This window comes from Salmo salar, chromosome 09, assembly GCF_965601325.2.
Source record: "Salmo salar chromosome 09, fSalSal1, whole genome shotgun sequence".
In the NCBI taxonomy this organism is placed as follows: Eukaryota; Metazoa; Chordata; class Actinopteri; order Salmoniformes; family Salmonidae; genus Salmo; species Salmo salar.
In genome coordinates this window covers 86566666-86589933 of record NC_138299.1, presented here as the reverse complement: position 1 = coordinate 86589933, position 23268 = coordinate 86566666, and the positions used below count along the sequence as shown (strand labels likewise).

Sequence of the window (23268 nt, the reverse complement as noted above, 5' to 3'; positions counted from 1 at the left end):
TGATTTGTTGTAACAAAAAATGTATCAACCCAAAAAATGTCCATGAATTATAATTCACATTTCCTGTTGCTGCAGGATTATTTTCCTGCTGTAGCAAATTGGCTCAAATTAAGATCCTAAATCTGTACTTTGAACTAATGTAGTAAACAGTCACTAACATCAAACCGTATAATTGAATATGTCTCAACATGTCTAAATGGTTCCTCATTTATGCTGCATATTGTGGCATTATGTTTGCTCAGTAGATCCAGTTCGACAAGTCACATCATGTAGACACTTCTAATGATACCCTAAAAGATCAGACTGAGAACCCACACCTTCGCCTGTATGAGGTCCTGGGTTTGGGCTCCTGAGTGGCACAGTGGTCTAAGGCACTGCATCTCAGTGCAAGAGGCATCACTGCAGTCCCTGTTTCGAATCCAGGCTGCATCACATCTGGCCGTGATTGGGAGTCCCATAGGCTGTACACAATTGGCACAGCGTCGTCTGGGGTGGGCCGCCATTGTACATAAGAATTTGTTCTTAACTGACTTGCCTAGTTCAATAAAGGTTAAAAAATAAATAATTCCAGACATAAGAAATCCGGATAGCACTCAGAAAAATAATATTGTTACGGTGAAAGGAGCAATCCATGCATCGTCACACACCAGATTCCACTGTGGAAAGGCACAACGTGAGAATGATAATGCAGACATTTCCAGAGATGAGGGAAATATGCAAAGCTGTCAAGGGTGGCTACTTTTTTTTTTTTACATGATTCCATGTGTTATTTCATAGTTTTGATGTGTTCACTACTTTTCTACAGTGTAGAAATTAGTAAAAATAAAGAAAAATCCTGGAATGAGGTGTCCAAACATTTGACTGGTACTGTATAATTTTATTTTGCCCAGAAAACTTTGGGGGTCAAATTACATTGTCCACCTGTTGTCGATCCCTGCAATAGAGCAACCCTTCATCTCAAGATATGATACCTGCTTCTACATTACCACTGAGCAAATACTCCAAACATTGTTTAAGGTGGGAACTTCCAATGGCACACCAATAAATTGGGAGATTGAAGAAAATCTTTTATTTATCCCATGATGAGTCTCATTCCCCATAAATCAGATACCAGGTTTGGGGTGAATTCCATTTCAATTCCAGTCAATTTAGAAACTAAACCTAATTCCAATTCCTCATTAAAAGCATTTAAGAGAATTGGAATTTCAGTATATTTCCTGAATTGACTCCAACTCTGTTAAATACTACTTGAACCACTAGCCATCATCTGCTACCTGACTGTTCCCAGGAAAAGTAGAAAGGATCACCCACAGCAGAGTTGGATTTAACCTGTCTAAATGCTGAAACATCACTGAACTTTGAAATCAAGGGCAGGCCTGATGACATCACATCATTACAGTTGGTTCAAGTTAAAACAAGGGATTTGAGAGGCTGTACAATCTTCACAAAAACCTTTAATACTATGCCGTCTTAGTTATATTGTATTCATTACATTTGAGTTAGTGACATACACACTCATAACTCACCCAAATGCTTTAGTTTGAAGATTAATGAGGAACTGCATCATCGATCAAGTAAAATGTGAGGGCAGTTACTGTGGGTGTGTTAGTAAATTCACTCTGGAGTGCCAGAGTGCGCTCTGTTCGTAAATTCAGAGCGTTTCTCTCTCGGCACGTTCAGAGTGCACACTGGACGCTCTGCTCTGGCTGAGGAGTAGGGATGAGCCGAGCGTTCTGACCTCACAATGGCAAGCATACAAGCTAATGGGCTGAAGTTGGCTAGCTTGCTAGCTACATCCAGACACAAATGAGAGAACACCTAAGTCTGACTATTTTACTCACCCTAAAAAAGCTGGTTAGGCTTTCGTGTTATCCAGAGTGTTGGTGACTGTAACGGTACTGCTGGCAACAATTTAATTACGCTTTTTGTCTACGTTTACTGACACCGGTCATATTCAGTGTGTTGCGCGTTCAGAAATCCATCAGTTATTCTGCGCTCTGGCACACTCAGACGAGAGTGCTCTGAAATCGGACTAGATAGCCAGAGTGAATTTACAAACGCACCCTGTGTAACAGCTACAGGACATGATAACAAAAGCCTATGGTTTTAGATCGACAAGCAACAATATTAATCAGTTATGGATCAATCAAGATTATAAAGTAAACTATTGTAGTTAACGCACAAAGCATCCTTTTAAAAGCGTGATTTACAGGAGGTCAAAAGGTGAATGCATCTGTGGTACAACATTTTCCAGTTGAGCCCAATAGGTGAGAGATGTGTTTCAGGTAAACTAGTATTCACTCAGGGGTGGGGTCTTGTTATGGATCTCAAGCCGCTGCAATGGAGGCATCGTCTGCTTGTCGACCCTGGGGCTGAAATATATTTAAAAAAATAAGTATTAGGATAGTTTACTGATTTTGCACTACACAGTCTGCTCAAACAGAATTATATGAACACTTCACTGGTTGATGGAAGGTGAATTTCGAGTTTAAGTTGGTTAATTTTGCAACTGTATTCTATGTAAATATGTTTCATTATTACTGTCAGTTAACAGCGCTGCAGCTAACACTGAGATGGATCTACAGAATATGCCATGTGGTTAGGAAGAGCTAAGTGGCTGCTAACATAGAATTAGAATGAATAGAGAAGAAGTCCCCTCATTCTTTTCTTTGGGTTCTAAGCTAAGTGTACCTTGACAAAGATGCGTGAGGGGAGGAAGCGTCGAAGCAGCTGTCCGGACACGGCAGGGAAGCGCAGCAGGCCGATGTTGAGCTGGGGAAGGTTCTGGTACCCTGCCATCAGAGGGTAGAAGTTATACAACATCTCCTGCTCCGCTCCAGGCAGGATCCTCAGACGCACCTGGGGAAACACCGTGACATTAAGGGCATGTAGAGCAAGAGACTGGAGACCGTATGGGTCCTCAAATGGTATGGTCTATTCTAGTCTAATTCTGAATGAAAACCATCAGTTCTCTACTATATGTGTTGTTAGGCAGCAGTTTAAATTGGAATACAAATAATGGTGGAAACTCCAGCCTCAAAACTGACCAGTGTCAAGTCGAACTCTGTCACTCAGTTAAGTTGTTCCCTGGGCTTGCATGTTGAACTGACATCAAGGAGTGTAGTAGAGAGATTTGTCTGCTTGTAACTATTGCACTGTCCTGTACTCAATTTGTCTGAAGCTGTATGGAATCTCACAATAATACACAAGATTGTATCAGACTCATAGTGGACTCGTCGCTGAGTTGCACAGAAATAGAAACACCAAATCACAGTTGCAGTTAAAGCCAGTGAGTAATATGTTTGTGCTACTTTACAGTTGGTTTGATGTGTTTACCAAGGGGGAGGTGGGGGGGGGGGGGGCATGGAGCAGAGACCTACCTGCTTGAGGCCAGAGAACATGAAGGCATCACTGGGTTCCACAGACATCTCCACGTCCTGGACCAGCCCCGTCCGGTTCTGGATGTGGTACCTCACTGGCATAGACTCCCGCACCCTTCCAAACGACGGCAGCTCTGTAACCACCAAACACGGAACCATTGTTATCTACATCTGAATGGGACAGAAAAACTGGAAAAGAGACATATTCATTATCTTTAGACTCAACTGTGAAAATAATACATCACTCAGATCAAGGCATGCTGTACCTGCATGAACATATAGAGGAATGGTCTCCACCATAACATGGGGAAGGGTGACAACAGTCGTCACAACAGGTGCATCTGCACACCAAGATTTCCTGAAAAAGCAATACAAATGCAATGAGTTAAAGCTTCAGGAAAAGAAAATGTCTTGACTTGTAAATTTCCCATTGTGCTTCACAGGAGGAGAAAAGAGGAGAATGGCCGGCTGGAGTCAAGCAGACACACCTCTTCCAGGAGATGAGGTACTGTCCAGACGCCACGCTGCTCGTCCCGTTGAGCACAGGGGGACACTGAAGGCTGAAACACTCGCTGGCACATTCCCCTGTCTGCAGCACCACTGGTGGAAAACAACAACCAAACCTGAAGGTTAGGCTACAAGGAACTCATACACACTGTGAAACTACAACGACTGGGGTCATTAGAATATATGGTCTTAGATGGGAGATGTTGAGGCTTCCCCTACAGAGCTATGTCAGAGGGAGCTTTAGTGTGCATCCCAAATTCCCTATATAGTGCACTACTTTTGACCGGGGCCCATAGGACACTTTAGAGGGAATAGAGTGCCAACTGGGCCGCGACCATAGAGGCGGTGGTGTCATACCCTGCTCCACCTGGGACTGGGGCTGGTCCATGGCAGCCATGGTGGGGGCCAGCTGCAGCTGGCTGGTCACCAGGTGGAGAGGCCAGGGGGACGCACTCAGGATGTCCGTCATCAGCAGAAAGGGGATGTCCACATACACTCTATCCAGGTGCTCAAACTGAAAACACAACATGATCCATTATCACTGAAGTCGCTGCACTGACAAGCTTTGACTTACCAACATTGAACAAAAAAACTGCACTCAAAACCGCATTCAACACCACATTAAAACTGCGCCCAAAACACCATTAAAACAGCACTCAAAACCCCATTAAAACAGCACTCAAAACACCATTAAAACAGCACTCAAAACTGCACTCAAAACCACGTTAAAACTGCACTCAAAACCACATTTGCACAACAATGCCAACAACATCAATAGAGGGAAAAGAAAAACCTTTGTGGACACAAACTTCACAGCAACTTCAAATGGAACAACGGTTTCTATGGTAACGGTTTCATCCTACAAAAAAGAAAGCTATGGTCAACAAACAGTTAATTTCATACATACTTATGGACACAAGTCACAAATACTGAAACTACCAATGAGTGAGGTTTCAGTGCACAAACTCACTTTGTGACACCTGCAGGTGATGTCTTTGCCCTCCACCTTGGTGCTCAAGGCATAGGCAACATGGAACAGGAAGATTCTGGCTCCAGTGGTGACACAGCGAACATACAGACACTTCTCAACCTGTTCAATAGAGAACGATTAGTACAAACAACACACTGCTGATGTCCCTCAAGAGATCTCAGTAAAACAAGAGGGGCTGGTTTCCCAGACACAGATGAAGCCTAGTCCTGGTCTAAAAATATATTTTAATGGAGATTCTCCATTTTTCATGATGGACAGTGAGGTTGTGCAGGCCTGAGGGTGGGTGGGGGATGTACCTTTTCTCCCGGCTGGAGGTCTCCAATGGCAATGTCTGGAAGCAGTGCAGGATGGGATTCGTCACACATCTCCAAACCGTTCAGGGTCACATGGGTGGACTGTGTGAGGTTTGCATCCTGACCTTAACAAGGTGGTGGGACAAATATCAATGCTTGTGATACCTAACCAATGTATGTCAGTGTTTTCCCAATGCTGTAAGATCCATAGAAATAGAATTCCTTCAACTGAGATTTCCCATTTAAGTCCCATTCTGAGAATTCTGTTTCCATGGTTCTATCCTGTGTCAAGCAGTTTCTGGTTCTGTAGTTGTGGACTACAGGAAAAAGAGGACCGAGCACACCACCATTGTCATCGACGGGGCTGCAGTGGAGCAGGTTGAGAGCTTCAAGTTCCTTGGCGTCCACATCACCAACAAACTAACATGGTCTAAGCACACCAAGACAGTCGTGAAGAGGGCACAACAAACCTATTCCCCCTCAGGAGACTGAAAAAAATTTGGCATGGGTCCTCAGATCCTCAAAAGATTCTACAGCTGCACCATTGAGAGCATCCTGACTGGTTGCATCACTTCCTGGTATGGCAACTGCTCGGCCTCCAACTGCAAGGCACCACAGAGGGTAGTGCGAACGGCCCATTACATCCCTGGGGCCAAGCTTCCTGCCATCTAGGACCTCTATACCAGGTGGTGTCAGAGGAAGGCCTTAAAAATTGTCAAAGACTCCAGCCACCCTAGTCATAGACTGTTCTCTCTACTACTGCATGGCAAGCAGTACCGGAGCGCCAAGTCTAGGTCCAAAAGGCTTCTAAACAGCTTCTACCCCCAAGCCATAAGACTCCTGAACATCTAGTCAAATGACTACCCATACTATTTGCATTGCCCCCCACCCCCTCTTTACACCACTGCTACTCCCAGTTGTCATCTATGCATAGTCACTTTATAACTCTACCTACGTCTACATACTACCTCAACTAACCGGTGCCCCCGCACATTGTATCAGTACCCCCCCTGTATATAGTCTCGCTATTGTTATTTCACTGCTGCTCTTTAATTACTTGTTACTTTTATCTCTTATTCTTATCTGTATTTTTTTTAAACTGCATTGTTGGTTAGGGGCTCGTAAGTAAGCATTTCACTATTCGGTGCATGTGACTAATAAAATTTGATTTGATCCTGTGCTGTGTCCCGTAGTTTCTGCGCTGGCGGCGGTCGGTGCTGGCTTTCCTGTGCTGTGTCAAGCAGTTTCTGGCGCTGGTTCTTTCCTGTGCTGTGTCAAGCAGTTTCTGGCGCTGGTTCTTTCCTGTGCTGTGTCAAGCAGTTTTGGTATAATGCCGCCTACCTGGTTTGAGTCCGGCAGTGAGTTTGACGTCTTTGGTCACTGTCTCCTCGTTGGACTGGATGGAGACAGTGATGCGGTACAGCTCGTTGTTCAGAGCAGGGGGCTCGTGACTCAGCTGAACGGAGATCTTGGGAATGCGGGAGATTATCCTGAAGAACAAAACACATTGTCAGATTAGGATGACGCACCGTCTGTTACCAACTCAACTATGTTTTGAACTTGTTTGTATGAAAAAACTGAGGGTGACATTTTCCTCTATGCTGTGAGCTAATTACCTTAGTTTTAACTGGTTAGTTTAACCAGAGATTTAGTAAACAATGCGATACACACAATGGCAAGGTACAGTATCACAGCTCCCGTTACTTAGAATGTTGCAGTGCATTATGGAAAACGTCTCTCTACCTTGGTGTGCAGACAGTGAAGCATTTCATTCTTGGATCTTGTAAATCAGTGACGTGACATAGTGTGATTAAACTGAACACTATGGAGACTCACATGGTGCTGGCCTGGATAGACACGGTGTCCCATTCCACATGCTGCTCTGGGACACGCCCCCTGCTCTTAAAGGACCTGGCCGCCAGCAGAGCTTCGTGGGACGAGGCAGCGTCTCCTCCCCCGCCTCGCCAGTTGAGGAAGACGCAGCGGCCGTTATCACTGCCCAGCATCAGGTCCACCGCTGTGATCTAACACACACACACACACAAAGTTAAACACACAAAGCTAAACAACACAGTGTACAAACATCCATAAGATAGATCACAGGTAAAAAGGTGATGCTCCTCATCTCTCTTGGTTATGTTAAATCTGTGTGTCTGCCATGCCAGTACAGCACAGTTTAGGACACCCTGAGTGACACACTTTTTCCCTTACCTCTATCTTCTTCCCCACATCCTCAGTTTTAGCCACAAACTTGAAGCTGTATATGCGTGTCTTGCCAGGGACCAGGCACATGTTCTCTTGACTGGAGGCCTCTAGGATTTCCTGAGACTTACACGGCTCCTCTACCACACACAACTGGTTATACTCCTGAAGGAGGACAGAGAGCCACCAGAGAGTCAGAGAGTGGTTGTACCTGTATGGATTGTGGTGGGGTAGTAGAGTTGTGTAGTGGGTCAGTACCTGGTTGCTGAGGCTGACACACAGTTTAGAGAAGCGGACAGGGTGAGGGCAGTCAGCCCTCAGGTAGACATGCAGCTGGACCGGGTCATCCACGTGGAAACTAGGGGACAGGAACTTGGCCTTGCACTGGACTGGAAAGACAAATGTGTGGTATATGTTAGGTAGCTGTTCACAGAATCTATCTTGTATCGTGGCTCAGTTGGTAGAGCATGGTGTTTGCAACGGCAGGGTTGTGGGTTCGATTCCCACGGGGAACCAGTACGGGGAAAAAAAGGGAAAAACATGTATGAAATGTATGCATTCACTACTGTAAGTCGCTCTGGATAAGATGTAAAATGTAAAAATGTTTAAGATCTTGATGCATAATTGTATGATCTCGGTAGGTATACTGTAGAAGTGTACAAACCAAAGGGCACGTAGTCCTGCACCTCGATGGTGAACTCGTTGCTGCCAGCCAGAGACATGCGGTCGCTCCACAGGGCCTGGGCAGCCTTGGCTGAGGCCTGGTCGCAATCTGGCTCTGCCTCGGGGACCTCGTTCTATGAACACAGACACAGGCTCAGCGTTAACATCCACAGAACAGGGGCTACACAGTCACATGAACATGGGGTGATGTGACGGGTGCCATTTCTTCAACTCACCATCAGGACCTTGATGAGATTCTTCTCAATCCTGGATTTCTGCTCCTCCCGTAGAGTAGAAGCTGGAGAAATAGACAAAAGGGAACTTAAGGAAAAATGTAAATGACGATGGACTTCTGCTGCTCTTGATAAGGTGATGGCCAGGCTCTAAACAAACTGAACGTTGAAAATAGGCAACATATTAACCTGACTAAGTAGCCCAGAGAAGCAGAAAATGTAATCTGGGGAGAGCTGGGTGCAGCTGAAGAGTGTCCTGTACTATACCACCCTGTACCTCGTCCGACCAGCTCCATGGAGTAGGTGATGTAGTCCTTGACGTGGGCCATCAGGTAGGAGCACCGTAGCGCTGTGCTGAGGATGGAGGTGAGCAGGCTCCACCAGCGCTCTGTACGGTAGTCACACATCACATAGTCCAGCAGTCTGCATATAGACACACAGACCAACATAGGTAGGTAAGTTTCACAATGATTCTCTTATCCAAAACTTTTAATTATTCAATCTAATCACATTTATAATATTTCAGCTTTGACTGCCAAAATAATAGCGAGTTACGGCGTAATTACTGGAATGCATGGCAAACACTGGCTAAAATAAATTGTCAGCAACCATGACAAGGCAAATTATTTTCTTTCAGGACTATGACATATTACAACGGAAATAAAATGACTTGACTAGAAATGTAGCCCATGTCAATTACGCTGATTTAAGTTAACATGTTCAATTCAAAACCATGTCTGTTTGTCTACATAGAGGCTACTAATCTGCCAAAATAAACTTTTAATGAATAACCACACTGCAAATGAAAGTGATTTGGATGGCAACAACATGTGAAAGACAATTTAAATATCATTATAAAACAAAGAACCATGCATCTGTTTTTTCGGTAAAAATAACTACTTGCAAACATTACGAAGTAAGTCTACTCTCCCTACCACATTTATTTTCAATTCAGACAGTACAATACGCCACAGTAGCTTTACTGGCCTCATTACTGTAGTCCTGTAGGAACATATAAAGGTTCACTATTCAGTGTCATCACACTGTTCTACAAATAAAGAAATAATCTCTGCCATCCACACAACATAGGAAATGTTACTCTTCACTACCAGCTTAACCATGAACAAGCTCATCACAATGACGTAGAGACAAAACTGTATGCTATTTGTCTGTTGTTTTGTTTTTTAAAGCTATTAAAATATCTTATTTTAACAATTATAATATAATTTGTGCAACTTTAAAATAGCTTTATTAGAATAAAATATAATTTGATTAAAAAAAACACAATTATAATTTAGTTTCAAATGTGTAGCCTACAGTTCAGGAATACATCCTTCCCCCTCTTGATAAGAAATGGCCATAGGCTATATTTTTAAGACAAGTAAAAACATTAATGGATACATAAATTTGAAGCGAAAAATGTATCATACACCATGATTTTTTCCATTCATAAAATGTGTAGGGTAAGCTACCTTGCCATAGTAGATTTGCCATAGTAAACAAGGAAATTAAATACTTTATATCAGTTGTACAGAATGATTGTCAAATAGACAAATTGCCCTTAGTCTCCTCAAACTGCAGCATTCAATAGTTCCGATGATAATACCCAAAAGAGGGAGAAATATTCTTGACAACTGTTGGATGCAAACAGGACTAAGAGTAAACCTCGACATCCACTTAGGGAGAGGTACATCGGTGGCCGATTTGGTTGCAATTGAGATCAGCTGTGCAAGTGATTTTAGCGCCTATTTATGGTATAACAGGAGATCCGTTGCTGATAATTTAGTCGCCATCAATGGTTGCAATTGGTCCAGTAATTTTCTGGAAGTCAGTCTTGCGCCCAATGACAGTGGGGATTTGTTATTATACTCTAATTGACTTAGTAACACATTTTACTTTTGTCCCACTGTGTCTGCTGAGTCAGGCTTACTTCAGTGCTTTGGTGTAGTCCTTGGCATGGTTGTACTCCTCTCCCATCTGCACCACTGGAGACAGACAGACAATCAACTTTGACAAGTACATGTAGACGCACACAAAAGTGATGCTTATGGTAACAATATGCTCCAAATGCACTGTTCCCCTTCAGCCCAGGGCAAAACTCACTCAGATGGCTCTTCATCCGAGGACACTTGTATTTCTTGAACTGAGCCACAGCGTTGCTGAGCAGAGCAATGATTAGCTCCTGTAATACAGCAAACAGAACAATCGGAGACTCTCTCACACACTTTTGGCATAATAAACCAAGTTAAGTGTTTTGCTTGGCTTAATAATCCTATTAGAATTGTCTCCTTTTTCAACCATGCCATACGAGTTGAAGAAAACTCTGGTGCGGTTCTCATGGTATTCTTACTAAAAGTAAATCATATATTACCAGATCCTGCTCTACATCACTAGTGAAGGATGCCACAAGACTGAACCTTCTGTTTGCTGAGTAGAAACTTTGGCCGTTCAAATGAACGTCCACTGAACAACAGACCTGGCAATATGGTAACGCTGTTAATAAATATTCAATCCTCACTGTTCATGGAGCAAATCCTTCATTTCAGTTCGTAATGTTGCAGTATCATCCAAATCCAGAATTCACTTTATCTGCTTAGTGGTTTTATTCACTGTCATACACCATAAAACTGAACCTCCTTTGACCTGAGAACCTGGCATGGCCTTCTTCCACAAACATCAGTGTATTTACCATGAGGGTGAGAGCTTGCTATCCATTAACCTACTATAGGTATACACTCATGGACTGCGCAAGCCCAACCCTGTGTAGCAATGTAGCCTTCATGCACTGAAAGAGGCTACAGAGTTAGCAGAACATGAGAATGGCTGTGTCGTGCTGAATGAGTGAGTGAATGTGGACTAACGGAGTGGGGAACATCCTTCTCCTTCATTTGCAGTGCCAGGATCCCTCCTTTCTCCTTCTCCATGTGTGGGGGATCGATACCTGCAAATACAAAATAAGACATATTTCAATCAATATTTAGAAACCGAGAGACTGATCAGGAAAGCATTCTTGGTTTCAACACCTGTATTTTTCTTAAAACTGCATTGTTGGTTAAGGGCTTGTAAGTAAGCATTTCACTGTAAGGTACACCTGTTGTATTTGGCGCATGTGACAAATAACATTTGATTTGATCTGTACACACAAGTCTAAACACATAAAAGCTACTTTTAATGCTGAAAGAGCAGTGTTGAGATGGGCATACTCACTCTGGTGGCCCTGTCTCCAGGCTCTCTGCCCATAGAAGTCCAGAGCTCCGCTGGGCGTCTCCAGGTGGTCTGGGGTGGGGTAGCTCACACTGGCCTGCGAAAGGGAAATACGATGACGGTCTGTCAACATGTGATAACTGTCATGGGTGGGGATGCCATGAGGGGGCATAGAGGCCTTCTGACAGAACTGTTGTGCTTGTGTAAACTAGAATGATTGCATTGCATGAAGAATCTACGATGCAGACATCAACAAAAATATTAGCCCATATCACTGCCATACATTACACATTATATACTCATATGTTGAGATTCCATCTGAGATCTCCCGCAGTGTTTAACCCAAAAGGCTCAGACTTTTCTGTTTCTATCTACATGGGCCAGCACCCGTGTCTCACTGGGCCATATGGCTGCAGAGGACCTGCTCTCACTTGGGGACAAAGCCACGCCACTGGTACTTTCCTCTGTCATTTACATAACAATGGCTAACTGAACTCTAACACCTTCTCACAAAACTACTGTCTTGATGATGCAGAGGTTCTGCTCACCCTAAGTCTTTCATGTCACACTCCTGATGGACGCACAATTACATTAAAGCTGACATTAACATATAACCCTTGAGGCACACCGGTGTGAAGTAAGTCTCAGTTGGAAGTGCAGCAATAGTGGCTCTATATACATTTTTCCCCTCTCAAGCTTCTGCAGTCTTGTGAAAGACAGCTGTCTGAGTCACACATGCGTTGCTGTACCTCATGGGCACACAGGTGAGTTGCTTGCTGCTTGCGTTCCTGGGCATAGTAGGCAGCCTGCTGGTAGTAGAAGCCAGGGTTCTGAGTCTGGATGGCCGTCAGACCCAGCTTGATCGCCTCATCAAACAGGTCCCCAAAAGACTGGAACCTGGGAGAGAGGAAATGGGTGGAGATGGGTTATTATCAAGGATGGCATCAGGGAAGAATGGTAGGGAAGTGGGTATTGACTTCTTACTGTTTGGACATCCATGCTGTGTGCTCAAACGCCAGCTCTGCGCTACCAATCTTCTTCTTGCACAGATCAATATGCTTCCTGAACTGAGCAATGGCATCCAAAGGTGTGTTGTGTTGGAAGCATAGTCGACAGATCTGAAAAGAGGTTTTCTGTTACACATGTAACTCAACAGGGTATACAGCACAGTCTATATGTTGGGAGCGCAATGGCTGCATTCCAGTTCATTATGATCCAAAAGCACCTTGTAGTTTATGAATCCAGCCATGGTCTTTATCTCCAGCATGTTGGTCTCGTGGGTTCTCAGCTCATGTACAAGGCTGTAGGCAGTCCTGTAGTACCTGCATCAGAAACAGTACTAATGATGTGTCAGACAGATAGACAGCACTAGAGAGATGCATTAGAAGACCGATCATATACACACACGACACAAGCCAGTAGAGCTGGGTTGAACTTACTTTAGGGAATTCTGTGTGTCTTGCTTGAGCTCACTGAAGAATGCAATCTTAAACTGGTGTCTCACAAACAGCAACTGCAACAACAACATGCACCGGTTGATGACGTTGCAGTGATATAACCAGCATTAGCTTAGCTGCAAATTAAGTCATTCAAATAAAAATTACACAGAGAGACTTGGAGGAGTCATTGATTAACATGGTGGTGGTGGAGGTCATAGGGAACCAGGAAAACATACACATTATTTCTGTCTCACCTGATGCGTTGTTTTGTTGAGGAACTCTTTGTGGGATTTGACCCTCCTAATCTCTGTGTAATAGTAGGTCTGTGCATGCTCATAGAACGCATTTTCCAGCCTGAAAATAAGTACATAACACATACTAGGGAGGCTTCGTGATAAGGGTAACATACAGTACCAGTCAAATGTTTCGACACACCTACTCATTCAAGGGTTTTTCTTTATTTTGACTATTTTCTACATTGTAGAATAATAGTGAAGACATCAAAACTATGAAATAACACATATGGAATCATGTAGTAACCAACATTCTTTTAAACAAATCAAAATATATTTTATATTTGAGATTCTTCGAAGTAGCCACCCTTTGCCTTGATGACAGCTTTGCACACTCTTGGCATTCTCGCAACCAGCTTCATGAGGTTGTCACCTAGAATCCATTTCAATTAACAGGTGTGCCTTGCTAAAAGTACATTTCTGGAATTTCTTTCCTTCTTAATGCGTTTGAGCCAATCAGTTGTGTTGTGACAAGGTAGGGTTGGTATACAGTCCTATTTGGTAAAAGACCAAGTCCATATTATGGCAAGAACAGCTCAAATAAGCAAAGAGAAATGACAGTCCATCATTACTTTAAGACATGAAGGTCAGTCAATGCGGACAATTTCAAGAACTTTTAAAGTTTCTTCAAGTGCAGTCACAAAAACCATCAAGCACTATGATGAAACCGGCTCTCATGAGGACCGCCACAGAAAAGAAAGACCCAGAGTTACCTCTGCTGCAGATGATAAGTTCATTAGAGTTACTAGCCTCAGATTGCAGCCCAAATAAATGCTTCACAGAGTTCAAGTAAGAGACACATCTCAACATCAACTATTCAGAGGAGACTGTGAATCAGGCCTTTATGGTCGAATTTCTGCAAAGAAACCACTACTAAAGGACACCAATAATAAGAAGCGACTCGCTTGGGCCAAGAAACACAAACAATGGACATTAGACTGGTGGAAATCTGTCCTTTGGTCTGATGAGTCCAAATTTGAGATTTCTGGTTATAACCGCAGTGTCTTTGTGAGACGCAGAGTAGGTCAATGGATGATCTCCGCATGTGTGGTTCCCACTGTGAAGCATGGAGGAGGAGGTGTGATGGTGCTTTTCTGGTGACACTGTCTGTAATTTATTTAGAATTCAAGGCACACTTAACCAGCATGGCTACCACAGTGTTCTGCAGCGATACGCCATCCCATCTGGTTTGCGCTTAGTGGGACTATCATTTGTCTTTCAACAGGACAATGTCCCAACACACCTCCGGGCTGTGTAAGAGCTATTTGACCAAGAAGGAGAGCGATGGATTGCTGCATCAGATGACCTTGCCTCAACAATCACCCAATTGAGATGGTTTGGGATGAGTTGGACCGCAGAGTGAAGGAAAAGCGGCCAACAAGTGCTCAGCATATGTGGGAACTCCTTCAAGACTGTTGGAAAAGCATTCCAGGTGAAGCTGGTTGAGAGAATGCCAATAGAATGCAAAGCTGTCATCAAGGCAAAGGGTGGCTACTTTTATTTTATTTGTTTAACACTTTTTTTGGTTACTACTTGATTCCATATGTGTTCATTTCATAGTTTTTATGTCTTCACTATTATTCTACAATGTAGAAAATAGTAAAAATAAAGAAAAACCCTTGAACGAGTAGTTTCCAAACTGGTACTGTACAAGTCATGGAAATATATTAAGAGATGATGGTGTCAACACGGCTATCGGTAATTTGGCTCAGGGCCTTTGATCTGATCCCGGGTCCCACCAAGAGGAATTACTTACCTGATGATGTAGCCAACCAGGTGATCAGTGTGAGGGAGGACGAATAGAGACTTCCCAGACAGGTCACAGGCATTGCACAGGGAAGCAGCCCTCTCTGAAGCCACCAGGTCCTCACCTAGACACAGACAGCAGCAGCACAAATTCAGTCAGAGTCCAAGTATGCAGCCTAAACATTCATTGCATGACACAATACAATCTCTACAGTACTGACATGGTTGTCAGTCCTACAGATGTAATATTGTGGCTATGTTGATCATAAAACCTAACACTACAATCAACATCTATGATCTGTATAAATGTAGATGCAATTACCTGGAGGAAGAGGGGTTTTCTTCTGAATTAAAACAACTGCAACCTTGGTGTTCCTTCCTTGAAGGCTTGTTCTGTGAATGACATGACATATTCATGATATACATTGCTTCAACTCAACAAACCACCACTATAGATCTTCATCTACAACAGGTGAAGAGGAGTAGTACTACAGTACCTGACTATCTCTACTTTAGTGGCACACTCGGACTGCTTCTCCTTCCAAACTGCATCATCCCAGTCCAGCTCATAGAACAGCACTAGCAAGGCAGGCACCAGGTTCAGGTGCTTGTTCATCCAGCCTGTCTTCAAGATCCCTTTGGGGATGTACCACTCATAGGAGGTTCTCTGAGAAAAAAACAACAGGGTCGTATTCACTTGTAGGCATGAAACTGAAGAATACAGGTTGAAATGGGAAGGTAGCCTCGTCTACTATCTGATCGCTTCTTTAGGTTTTCCATTGCACACCGTTTTGCTACCGTTGTGCTTTAGTGTATACGACGCCCCAAATGTTTGCGTTTGGGAAGAAATGACGTAAGTGGGTAACCTCATCAAGCAGCACTTACTTTGGTCCTACACTTTGGGTATTCATGGTCTCCTGGAAGGACCTTGAATGAGATGGGGACCCTGTCGGCCCTCCTGTTGGCACAGAAGGCATCCCAGATTGCCCTATGGATGGCGTTATAAGTTACATCCAGCCCAGTCAGGGCCACAAAGGCCATGGGTCGGCAGCACAGCTCCGGGGGCAGATCCCATTGGGTCGGACTCATCATGATTGATGACGCTGCAATCTGAACATGGAGCAGACAACACAGACTGCTTACAACTATAGATAGCTATGTACGTCTGCAATGACAAGTGCACAACATATGTTCGTATGATGAAAAATATATATATATATATATATACATATCTATACATACATATTTTTTTTTTTACTTCAACAATACATTGTACAACTGGCAGGAACAAGCAGAATTGCGAGTACATTCTGAAAATAATACTAAAACAGTAAAAACACAATAAACAAACAACATGTGAGTCAAACAACAAGTCACAAGTATTGACAGTTACAGCTGATGACTGCCCTACAAATACAATCACAGTTATGATTCAGCTTACAATGGCCGTACTATTAGTTAGCTAGGCACAACCACAATCACCAGAGTCAATTCAGAAAGAAAGAGGCAATAACATTGGATTGAATTGGCTCGTGGAAATAGCTGGCTACATTCACGTTGACACATTCATGTTATGATCAATTGTCGACGTGCACACAGTGACAGAAATGGTATCTTGTAGTAAAGGCGATTAGCAAACTAGCTACTTACCAAGCCAGCTAATGCTAGCTAAGCAACTCGGGTAAGCTAACTGGCTGAGTGTTGCAGACCGACTGAAAAATAAAAAAGTGCTTAGCTACATAAGTAACATTTCCCACTATATGTCGAATTCAGAATGTACACGAGTCAGCAAACAGTAACGTTAGCAAAGCCAACTAGTTAGCTAGTGACAAACAGCTTCCTGTCTCCTGATGCCTTCTGTTGACATGTAACGTTAGCTAGCAAGTGAACACAAACCCAGGCAGAATATTGAGTACTACCGCCACCTGCTGGACAATCAACAAGAGTTCATGCCACTCCTCAATGTATCCAATAGGTCAAATCACACCGAATTATAGTTATATCATTGGTCAGACCATAACATTTTTGGACATCAAAATACATCATTTGTTTTATTATCCAACAGTTAAGAAAAGTTTATTTTGCACCAGTAAACTCTGTATGAGTAGCGTATACATGTATTTTTTGTCACTATTCCTTGTCAAAAGGTGGCAGCAATCTCCAAGTGACTTTCACAAACACCACAGAAAAAGAAATAGCTACATCCGTTTCACAATTCGCATGGCACGCTGGGACGTGGGGAGCCCAGCGGTAGTGGAATTCGCCCTCTATGATCACCATACAATTCCAAGACTGAGTTATCAGCGAAAGGCCACCACACTCCGTTTCAATTTGAGGTATAATATCCCCTTTCTAATGCCCTTTTTTTGTCTCTCGTGATTACCTTAGGCGTTACGTCGGCATACAACAATTAATTTAATGGTAAGACCTGTTAATTCACGATAGCTAACGTTGGGCGTGTTCGAATGGATCACTTTTGTCAAGTCAGTGACCATCGTTGGTCATAGCCTTTCAACGTGTTGTGTTATTTAATCATTGTCCGACTTGCGGCTGCATGAATTTGACAAACCATGTGATCTAAGGTCATGAAGTTTAGACTGCAGTCGACTGCAAGTTTCTCTAAATGAGCTTTACCAACTTCATCCTGCAGCCGTCGCCTGCATTGTGGGAGGCTCTGGTCAACCAATCATTAGGGTGTTTTTGTTTGACTACGCGAACGTGACCAAAGACATGACTGGAACAGGAACCAACTTTGGCGCGATTAATTTATAGAGTGGATATGTTACATTTGAGGCTACTATACACATTTTATTTTCTGGGACCGAGTTTGTGACATTGGAGTTGAAGCTATGTTTATTTCGACATTTTATAAAGATTAAATGTATAGACAATGCCAACACGACCATGTTGGTCTGAGCCTTGTTGTAAAAACCCCATGTGTACGACTTTCGGCTGTAGCAGAGCTCACTCCTAGACGTTCGTCTAAAACAAGGGTGCAAAGTACGGCCAGCGGGACATAATATATATTTTTTAATTACCCACAATTTCGTGCTTTCCAATTGGTAGTTAGTCTTGTCCATCGCTGCAACTCCCGTACGGACTCTAGAGAGGCGAAGGTCGAGAGCCTTGCATCCCCCGAAACACGACCCTGCCAAGCCGCACTGCCAGCTTAACCCGGACGCCAACAGCACCAATGTGTTGGAGGAAACCCCGTCCACCTGGCGACCCGTGTCAGCGTGCATGCGATGGGACAAGGAAATCTCGGCCTGCTAAACCCTCTCCTAACCCGGATGTTGCTGGGCCGATTGTGCTCCGCCTCATGGGTCTCCCAGTCACTGCCAGCTGTGACACAGCCTGGGATCGAACCTGTCTGTAGTGATGCCTCAAGCACTGCGATGCAGTGCCTTAGACTGCTGCGCCAACCCCGCAAATTGATTTTTAACAGACAATTGGTCCCCCAAAATGCAGCCCCCATTGAATTTCTAAATCCCTAAAAAGTTGGCCCACCCCTGGTTGAAAACTTTGGAGGTTATGAAATAACGGAGCCCCATACATTTTCAATTAAATGGGCCGGGGGACGTTGGGCGCTGCAAGTATGGCCAAAGGAGCATGAACAGGGCTGGACCCAAGTTGGGGAAATCTGAACTTTTGTCTTGCATTCCGGGACATCACGTTGCTATTGACCATTCGAAGCTCACTATAGTTTCCAGCCCCTACTGGATTGACTATTGATTCCAAGCACTATTTAGGCTGCTTGTTAGCACCAACATGAAGGTGACGCTAGGATGGCAATCTGAATTTACACGTACAAAGGATCTCAGACACTCTGAAATGCGCCTGTTGTGTGACCTCCACGGGGTTTGAGAAAGCGTGTTTCCGGTTTTCAGGGATAAATGTTTCTGGTAGACTTCGAAGTGAAATCTAATGGGCTTATTTTCTGGCTTATCATTCAGATGAGAGATCCTTGTCAATGGGTGTGAGCCGGCTGGATGTTCTTTACAGAAAGCTTCTCCTCACCAAGCTTTTCATCCAAGGTTGGGGAAAGCCGGATGATCTGAAAAGGTAGCCTAAAATATCCCCACTGTCGTATAGGGCATGGAAATCACTAGGTACATGTTCACCTAATTCTTATTTTTGTGGCAGTGTGTATATATAACCACCTTTTCATATTTCCACAGAATATTTGAGTTACGGAAAATCGTTGGCAATAGAGAGAAGTGTAAGGAACTGGTACCTAAGGACTATCCTGTGTTTATTGACAAGGTACCCCTCCCTCACTTCAATCTGATAGAGTTTAAAGTCTTAACAAATGCATTTTGGTCTGAACACTTACAGTGCCTTTCCAAATGTTTTCATTGGTCTGTAGCCTAGTGAGCCATTTCACATTTGAATAATATGCACATTGCCATTGACTCAACCTGTTTTATGGTGAAACATCATCCAGTTGTATATATTTCTTTGCTGTTGTCTTAGGTAGAAGACCAGTCTGACTGCAAAATACACAATGGGTATTTCATATCTCCCCTGGAACACATTGTTCCTGGTATCTTGCCATCAGAGTCCATCAAAGCCAGGTAATGGAAATAATACTGTCACTAAATGATTAGTACATTTTTGCAGATTGCCATATAGTAATATTAGACCATGTCTCCTATTATTTGGGAAAAATCTATGATGATTTGATCTTCTGAGTTTATTTTATGCCGTTTTTTTTAAAAACTGACACGTTCGTTTGTGATATTACAACAAAGATGTTACTTCAAATAACGAACACCATTTCCCCCCCCCCCCCCCGACATCATTGCACGTGCAATAGAAAAGAGTATTCTACTCTATTTTTTTTTACCATGATGCTGGATCCTCCTGACCAGTAAAAAATAAAATTCTGTAAAATATCTAAAAATACAACAACAAAATGTTGACCAGTGGTGCTGTTTCACCTTATGCGGATCTCAGCTTTAAGTAAAGTAAGAAGCCATCTCTGAGCCAGAACAGCCCATAGGGTAGTTTCTCCCTCCAAACAGGATGCTATCGCAGGGCCTCACCCCAAACCCATCTCCTTAATGTTAACTGCCAAGCAGAGAGGCATTGGGTCCCATTTTTAGTCTTTGGTATCAAAGCAGACACTAATCACAATGCCTGTTTTTTTTGTGTTTTAAGGTTCCAGTTTATAGTTCCAAAGAAGTGGAAAAACCACAAGCCAGTATGTATTCACTTGGCTGGGACTGGAGATCATGTAAGTTACATTAGCTACTACACTCTTCATAATATTCTTTGCACTAACAGGGTAGCTACATTTGTCAGTCAAATTTAATAGCTTCCCCTGATCAACTGCACAAACCAGGTATCAACCTTCTTTGATGTACAACCTCTCATAGAAAATAGCTTTATTTTCAGTTCTTCTGGAAGAGGCGGACCCTCATGGCCAGACCCATGATAAAGGAGGCAGGAATGGCTTCACTTCTCCTGGAAAACCCTTATTATATCCTTTTTAATTAGAGAAATAGTCAAATAAGTATTAATATACTATTTACATTGTAAATTGTTTTTAAATATTCGTATTCCAATTCCTTAACTACGACTTGTACATGGATACCGGAAACCAAAAGAACAAGTGTAAGTCATCCCCGTAACTTTTTCATCGTTTTTTCCCCCAAAACCTCTACTGTTATTTGAGTGTCATGACATTGTCGTTATGAATTGTGCTTTATGCTTGGTGTTTGTCTAGTCGTTCCAGCCTGAGGAATGTGTCTGACCTCTTTGTGATGGGAGCAGCACTCATCCTGGAGTCTGCAGTGCTGCTACACTGGCTGGAGAGGGAGGACTACTGGCCCCTCGGCATGACTGGTATCTCAATGGGAGGGCATGTAAGTACACACCACACAATCATTCATTCTATTACCAAAAGTAGACATCAGTTTAAGTTAATTCCTAAAGGGGAGAGAACAATCAATGGAAGCTCTCATCTTCTCACAGATGGCATCCTTAGCTGTAACCAACTGGCCAAAGCCCATACCGCTGATTCCCTGTCTCTCCTGGACCACAGCTTCCAATGTATTTACCACAGTAAGTATTCCTTTATCCATCTCAAATTTACAAAGCCCATTTCTCAGGCTGGCAAGTCTTTAATTTATGTTTTGAAAAACTAAAAGCAAATCAGTAAACTGCTCAAATGTAAGTGCTGTGCTCTGATGAAATACATATTTTGTGTTTTACAGGGTGTTTTGAGCAAAGCTGTGAACTGGAGGGAACTGGAGAAGCAGTATGCAATGCACTCCGTGTACGAACAGGAGATCATCAGACTATTGGAGTACTGTGGGGTAAACCTTAATTCCATAACATTATGTTAGGTCTACATATTGTACTATATCGTACCATCTGTTTTATAGCTTGAGATGTTGTCAATTCAATCAATCCTTTTTACAGCAGTTGTCATATTTAATAATTGGTACATTATTAGTGCAGTCAATTGGTTCATAATTGAGAAGACAACCTTTCATTTCAGGTTGATTCCTTCAAGATGGGTCAGGAGTTTCTAAAGAGCTCACTTGACACCCTTTCTGGTCTGGATCTCTCCACGGACATCTTGGGTCTGCATGCCCCCGAGAGGGACCGCATGGGGCTGCGCACCTCTGCCCTGCACTCCCGGGCCAGGGAAGGAGCTAATGGACAGGACCAACTGATTGGACAGGATCATGGGCTGGACCAGATGCTTTCCTCTGTGAGCATGCAGCACACCAACATCAACAAGGGCAGCGGGCGGCAGCGCCAGTCCCTCCACACTGAGTCTCTGGACTTTATGAAGGGTGTCATGGATGAGTGCACACACATCGCTAACTTCTCAGGTGAGAATTGAGATTCTTACAGAGCTGGGACCCAAAAAATGCTGCAGCTGTGCAGTATAACTTGTTTAGCTCAATTGAGTAACACTCAAGCCTGGCTATCTTGGTTTTCCAGTGCCGTTGGATCCCAGTCTGATCATTGTGATACAGGCAAAGGAAGATGCTTATATTCCACGCACCGGTGTGCGCAGTCTACAAGAGATCTGGCCAGGCTGTGAGGTGCGGTATCTCAACGGTGGCCACGTCAGCGCCTACCTCTTCAAACAGGGACTTTTTCGGTGAGTAAATGGTTCCACAATTTCAGAGACAGATGCCCATTGTCTTTCTGTAGTATTCTGAAATACTTATTTGGTATGTTTGTCTTACAGGCAAGCCATCTATGATGCCTACGACCGATACCTTGAAAAGTATTCCAATACCTAGCCACTAAAACAGAAACTCATCCTCACAGGAAAAGGATACCATTTTCTAATTTGTAAATCATTTCAAAGTATTCATTAGAATTTGAGGACCTCAAATAGTCAAACAAATCATGAAGGATACATTTGTAACATGTTATCCATACACTTACAATGTGGTGCTACTGAAATGACAAAAGTTTTATGTAAAAAATGTAATCTATTGTTTATATGGATAAATGGGTATAGATGTATTTTAAAGCTCACGCATGATCCCACATTTTCCAATTCCACACTTTGTGCTCCTTAACCCATCTTTATCCATGTTGTTGCCTTCACCCATTATTCTAGGGCTAAAGGCTTTGATCAAGCTGTGCCTCACTTTTATCTTAACATTTTCATATCTTTCCCCCAAACCTCTCCTGCCCCACATTGAATTATCCTCAATAGTTCTGATCCTACCCTGCTCTAACATGTTATACACCTGTTACTTCTTACAAAAGTTTAGGTGGGGGATATTGTGTCAGAGCAGGCTCTCCAATACCGTTCCTGGAGAGCTACCCTTCTGTGGGTTTTTGCTCCAACCCAAGTTGTAACTAACCTTATTCAGCATATCGACCAGCTAATTATTAGAATCAGGTGTGCAAGATTAGGGTTGGAGTTAACCTACAGGACAGTAGCTCTCCAGTATTGGAGTAAACCCAGAGTTAATAGTAAATGGTCTACTCCCTCATAAACCAAATGTGTTTTATAATTGTCACAAATGTTCCTAAACAATGTTTTACTACTCCAGTGGATCTTTGTTTTTAAACTCTGAAATAAAAAGGAATTGATACTGAGATTGACCTGTCTGTTTTTTCATTCAGGTGTGTTACATCTACAAAAACATTTTGTTCATTTGCAGAAATCTAAGTAACATTACTCATATCAGGAATGCAACTCAAGTGTTTACATGCTCATTCATACGCAGTACACAATGAACATTATAACGGCGCAGTTGACCTTATTACGAATAATATGAAAGAGTTTGTGACACCATTGGGTGTATGACGTTGTACGTATACAAAATCCAAAGGC

The 23268-nt window shown here is 43.0% G+C and overlaps 2 protein-coding genes across 4 annotated transcripts; one reads left to right on the top strand and one right to left on the bottom strand.

Moving 5' to 3' along the window:
- Nucleotides 1-1050: 1050 nt before the first annotated feature.
- On the bottom strand, nt 1051-18214 carry trappc11 (trafficking protein particle complex subunit 11). 3 transcript variants are annotated; one of them, XM_082956012.1, is made up of 30 exons: nt 17990-18214; nt 15837-16061; nt 15449-15618; nt 15274-15344; nt 14962-15076; nt 13167-13266; nt 12913-12986; nt 12699-12795; nt 12458-12591; nt 12223-12370; nt 11477-11570; nt 11131-11210; nt 10373-10451; nt 10200-10254; nt 8547-8692; nt 8273-8334; nt 8038-8170; nt 7632-7762; nt 7383-7538; nt 7008-7195; nt 6513-6661; nt 5175-5296; nt 4858-4977; nt 4681-4746; nt 4245-4401; nt 3869-3980; nt 3647-3738; nt 3381-3514; nt 2692-2859; nt 1051-2372 (listed from the first exon to the last, which is right to left on the bottom strand). In XM_082956012.1, the coding sequence occupies exons 1-30, from the start codon at nt 18191-18193 to the stop codon at nt 2328-2330; spliced, it is 3627 nt and encodes a 1208-aa protein (XP_082812138.1). In that variant the 5' UTR covers nt 18194-18214; the 3' UTR covers nt 1051-2327. The 3 variants fall into 3 exon arrangements, with proteins under 3 accessions (XP_082812138.1, XP_045580037.1, XP_045580036.1); XM_045724081.2 differs by having other exon boundaries at nt 17994-18198; XM_045724080.2 differs by lacking the exon at nt 17990-18214 and adding an exon at nt 16602-16865.
- abhd18 (abhydrolase domain containing 18) lies at nt 17195-23032 on the top strand. The gene is made up of 13 exons (NM_001139887.1): nt 17195-17287; nt 18905-19013; nt 19130-19214; nt 19425-19525; nt 20112-20187; nt 20349-20433; nt 20540-20567; nt 20680-20818; nt 20928-21017; nt 21170-21271; nt 21457-21796; nt 21909-22071; nt 22162-23032. Exons 2-13 carry the CDS (start codon nt 18922-18924, stop codon nt 22214-22216), a joined length of 1356 nt encoding a protein of 451 aa, NP_001133359.1. The 5' UTR covers nt 17195-17287; nt 18905-18921; the 3' UTR covers nt 22217-23032.
- The last annotated feature ends 236 nt before the right edge of the window (nt 23033-23268 follow it).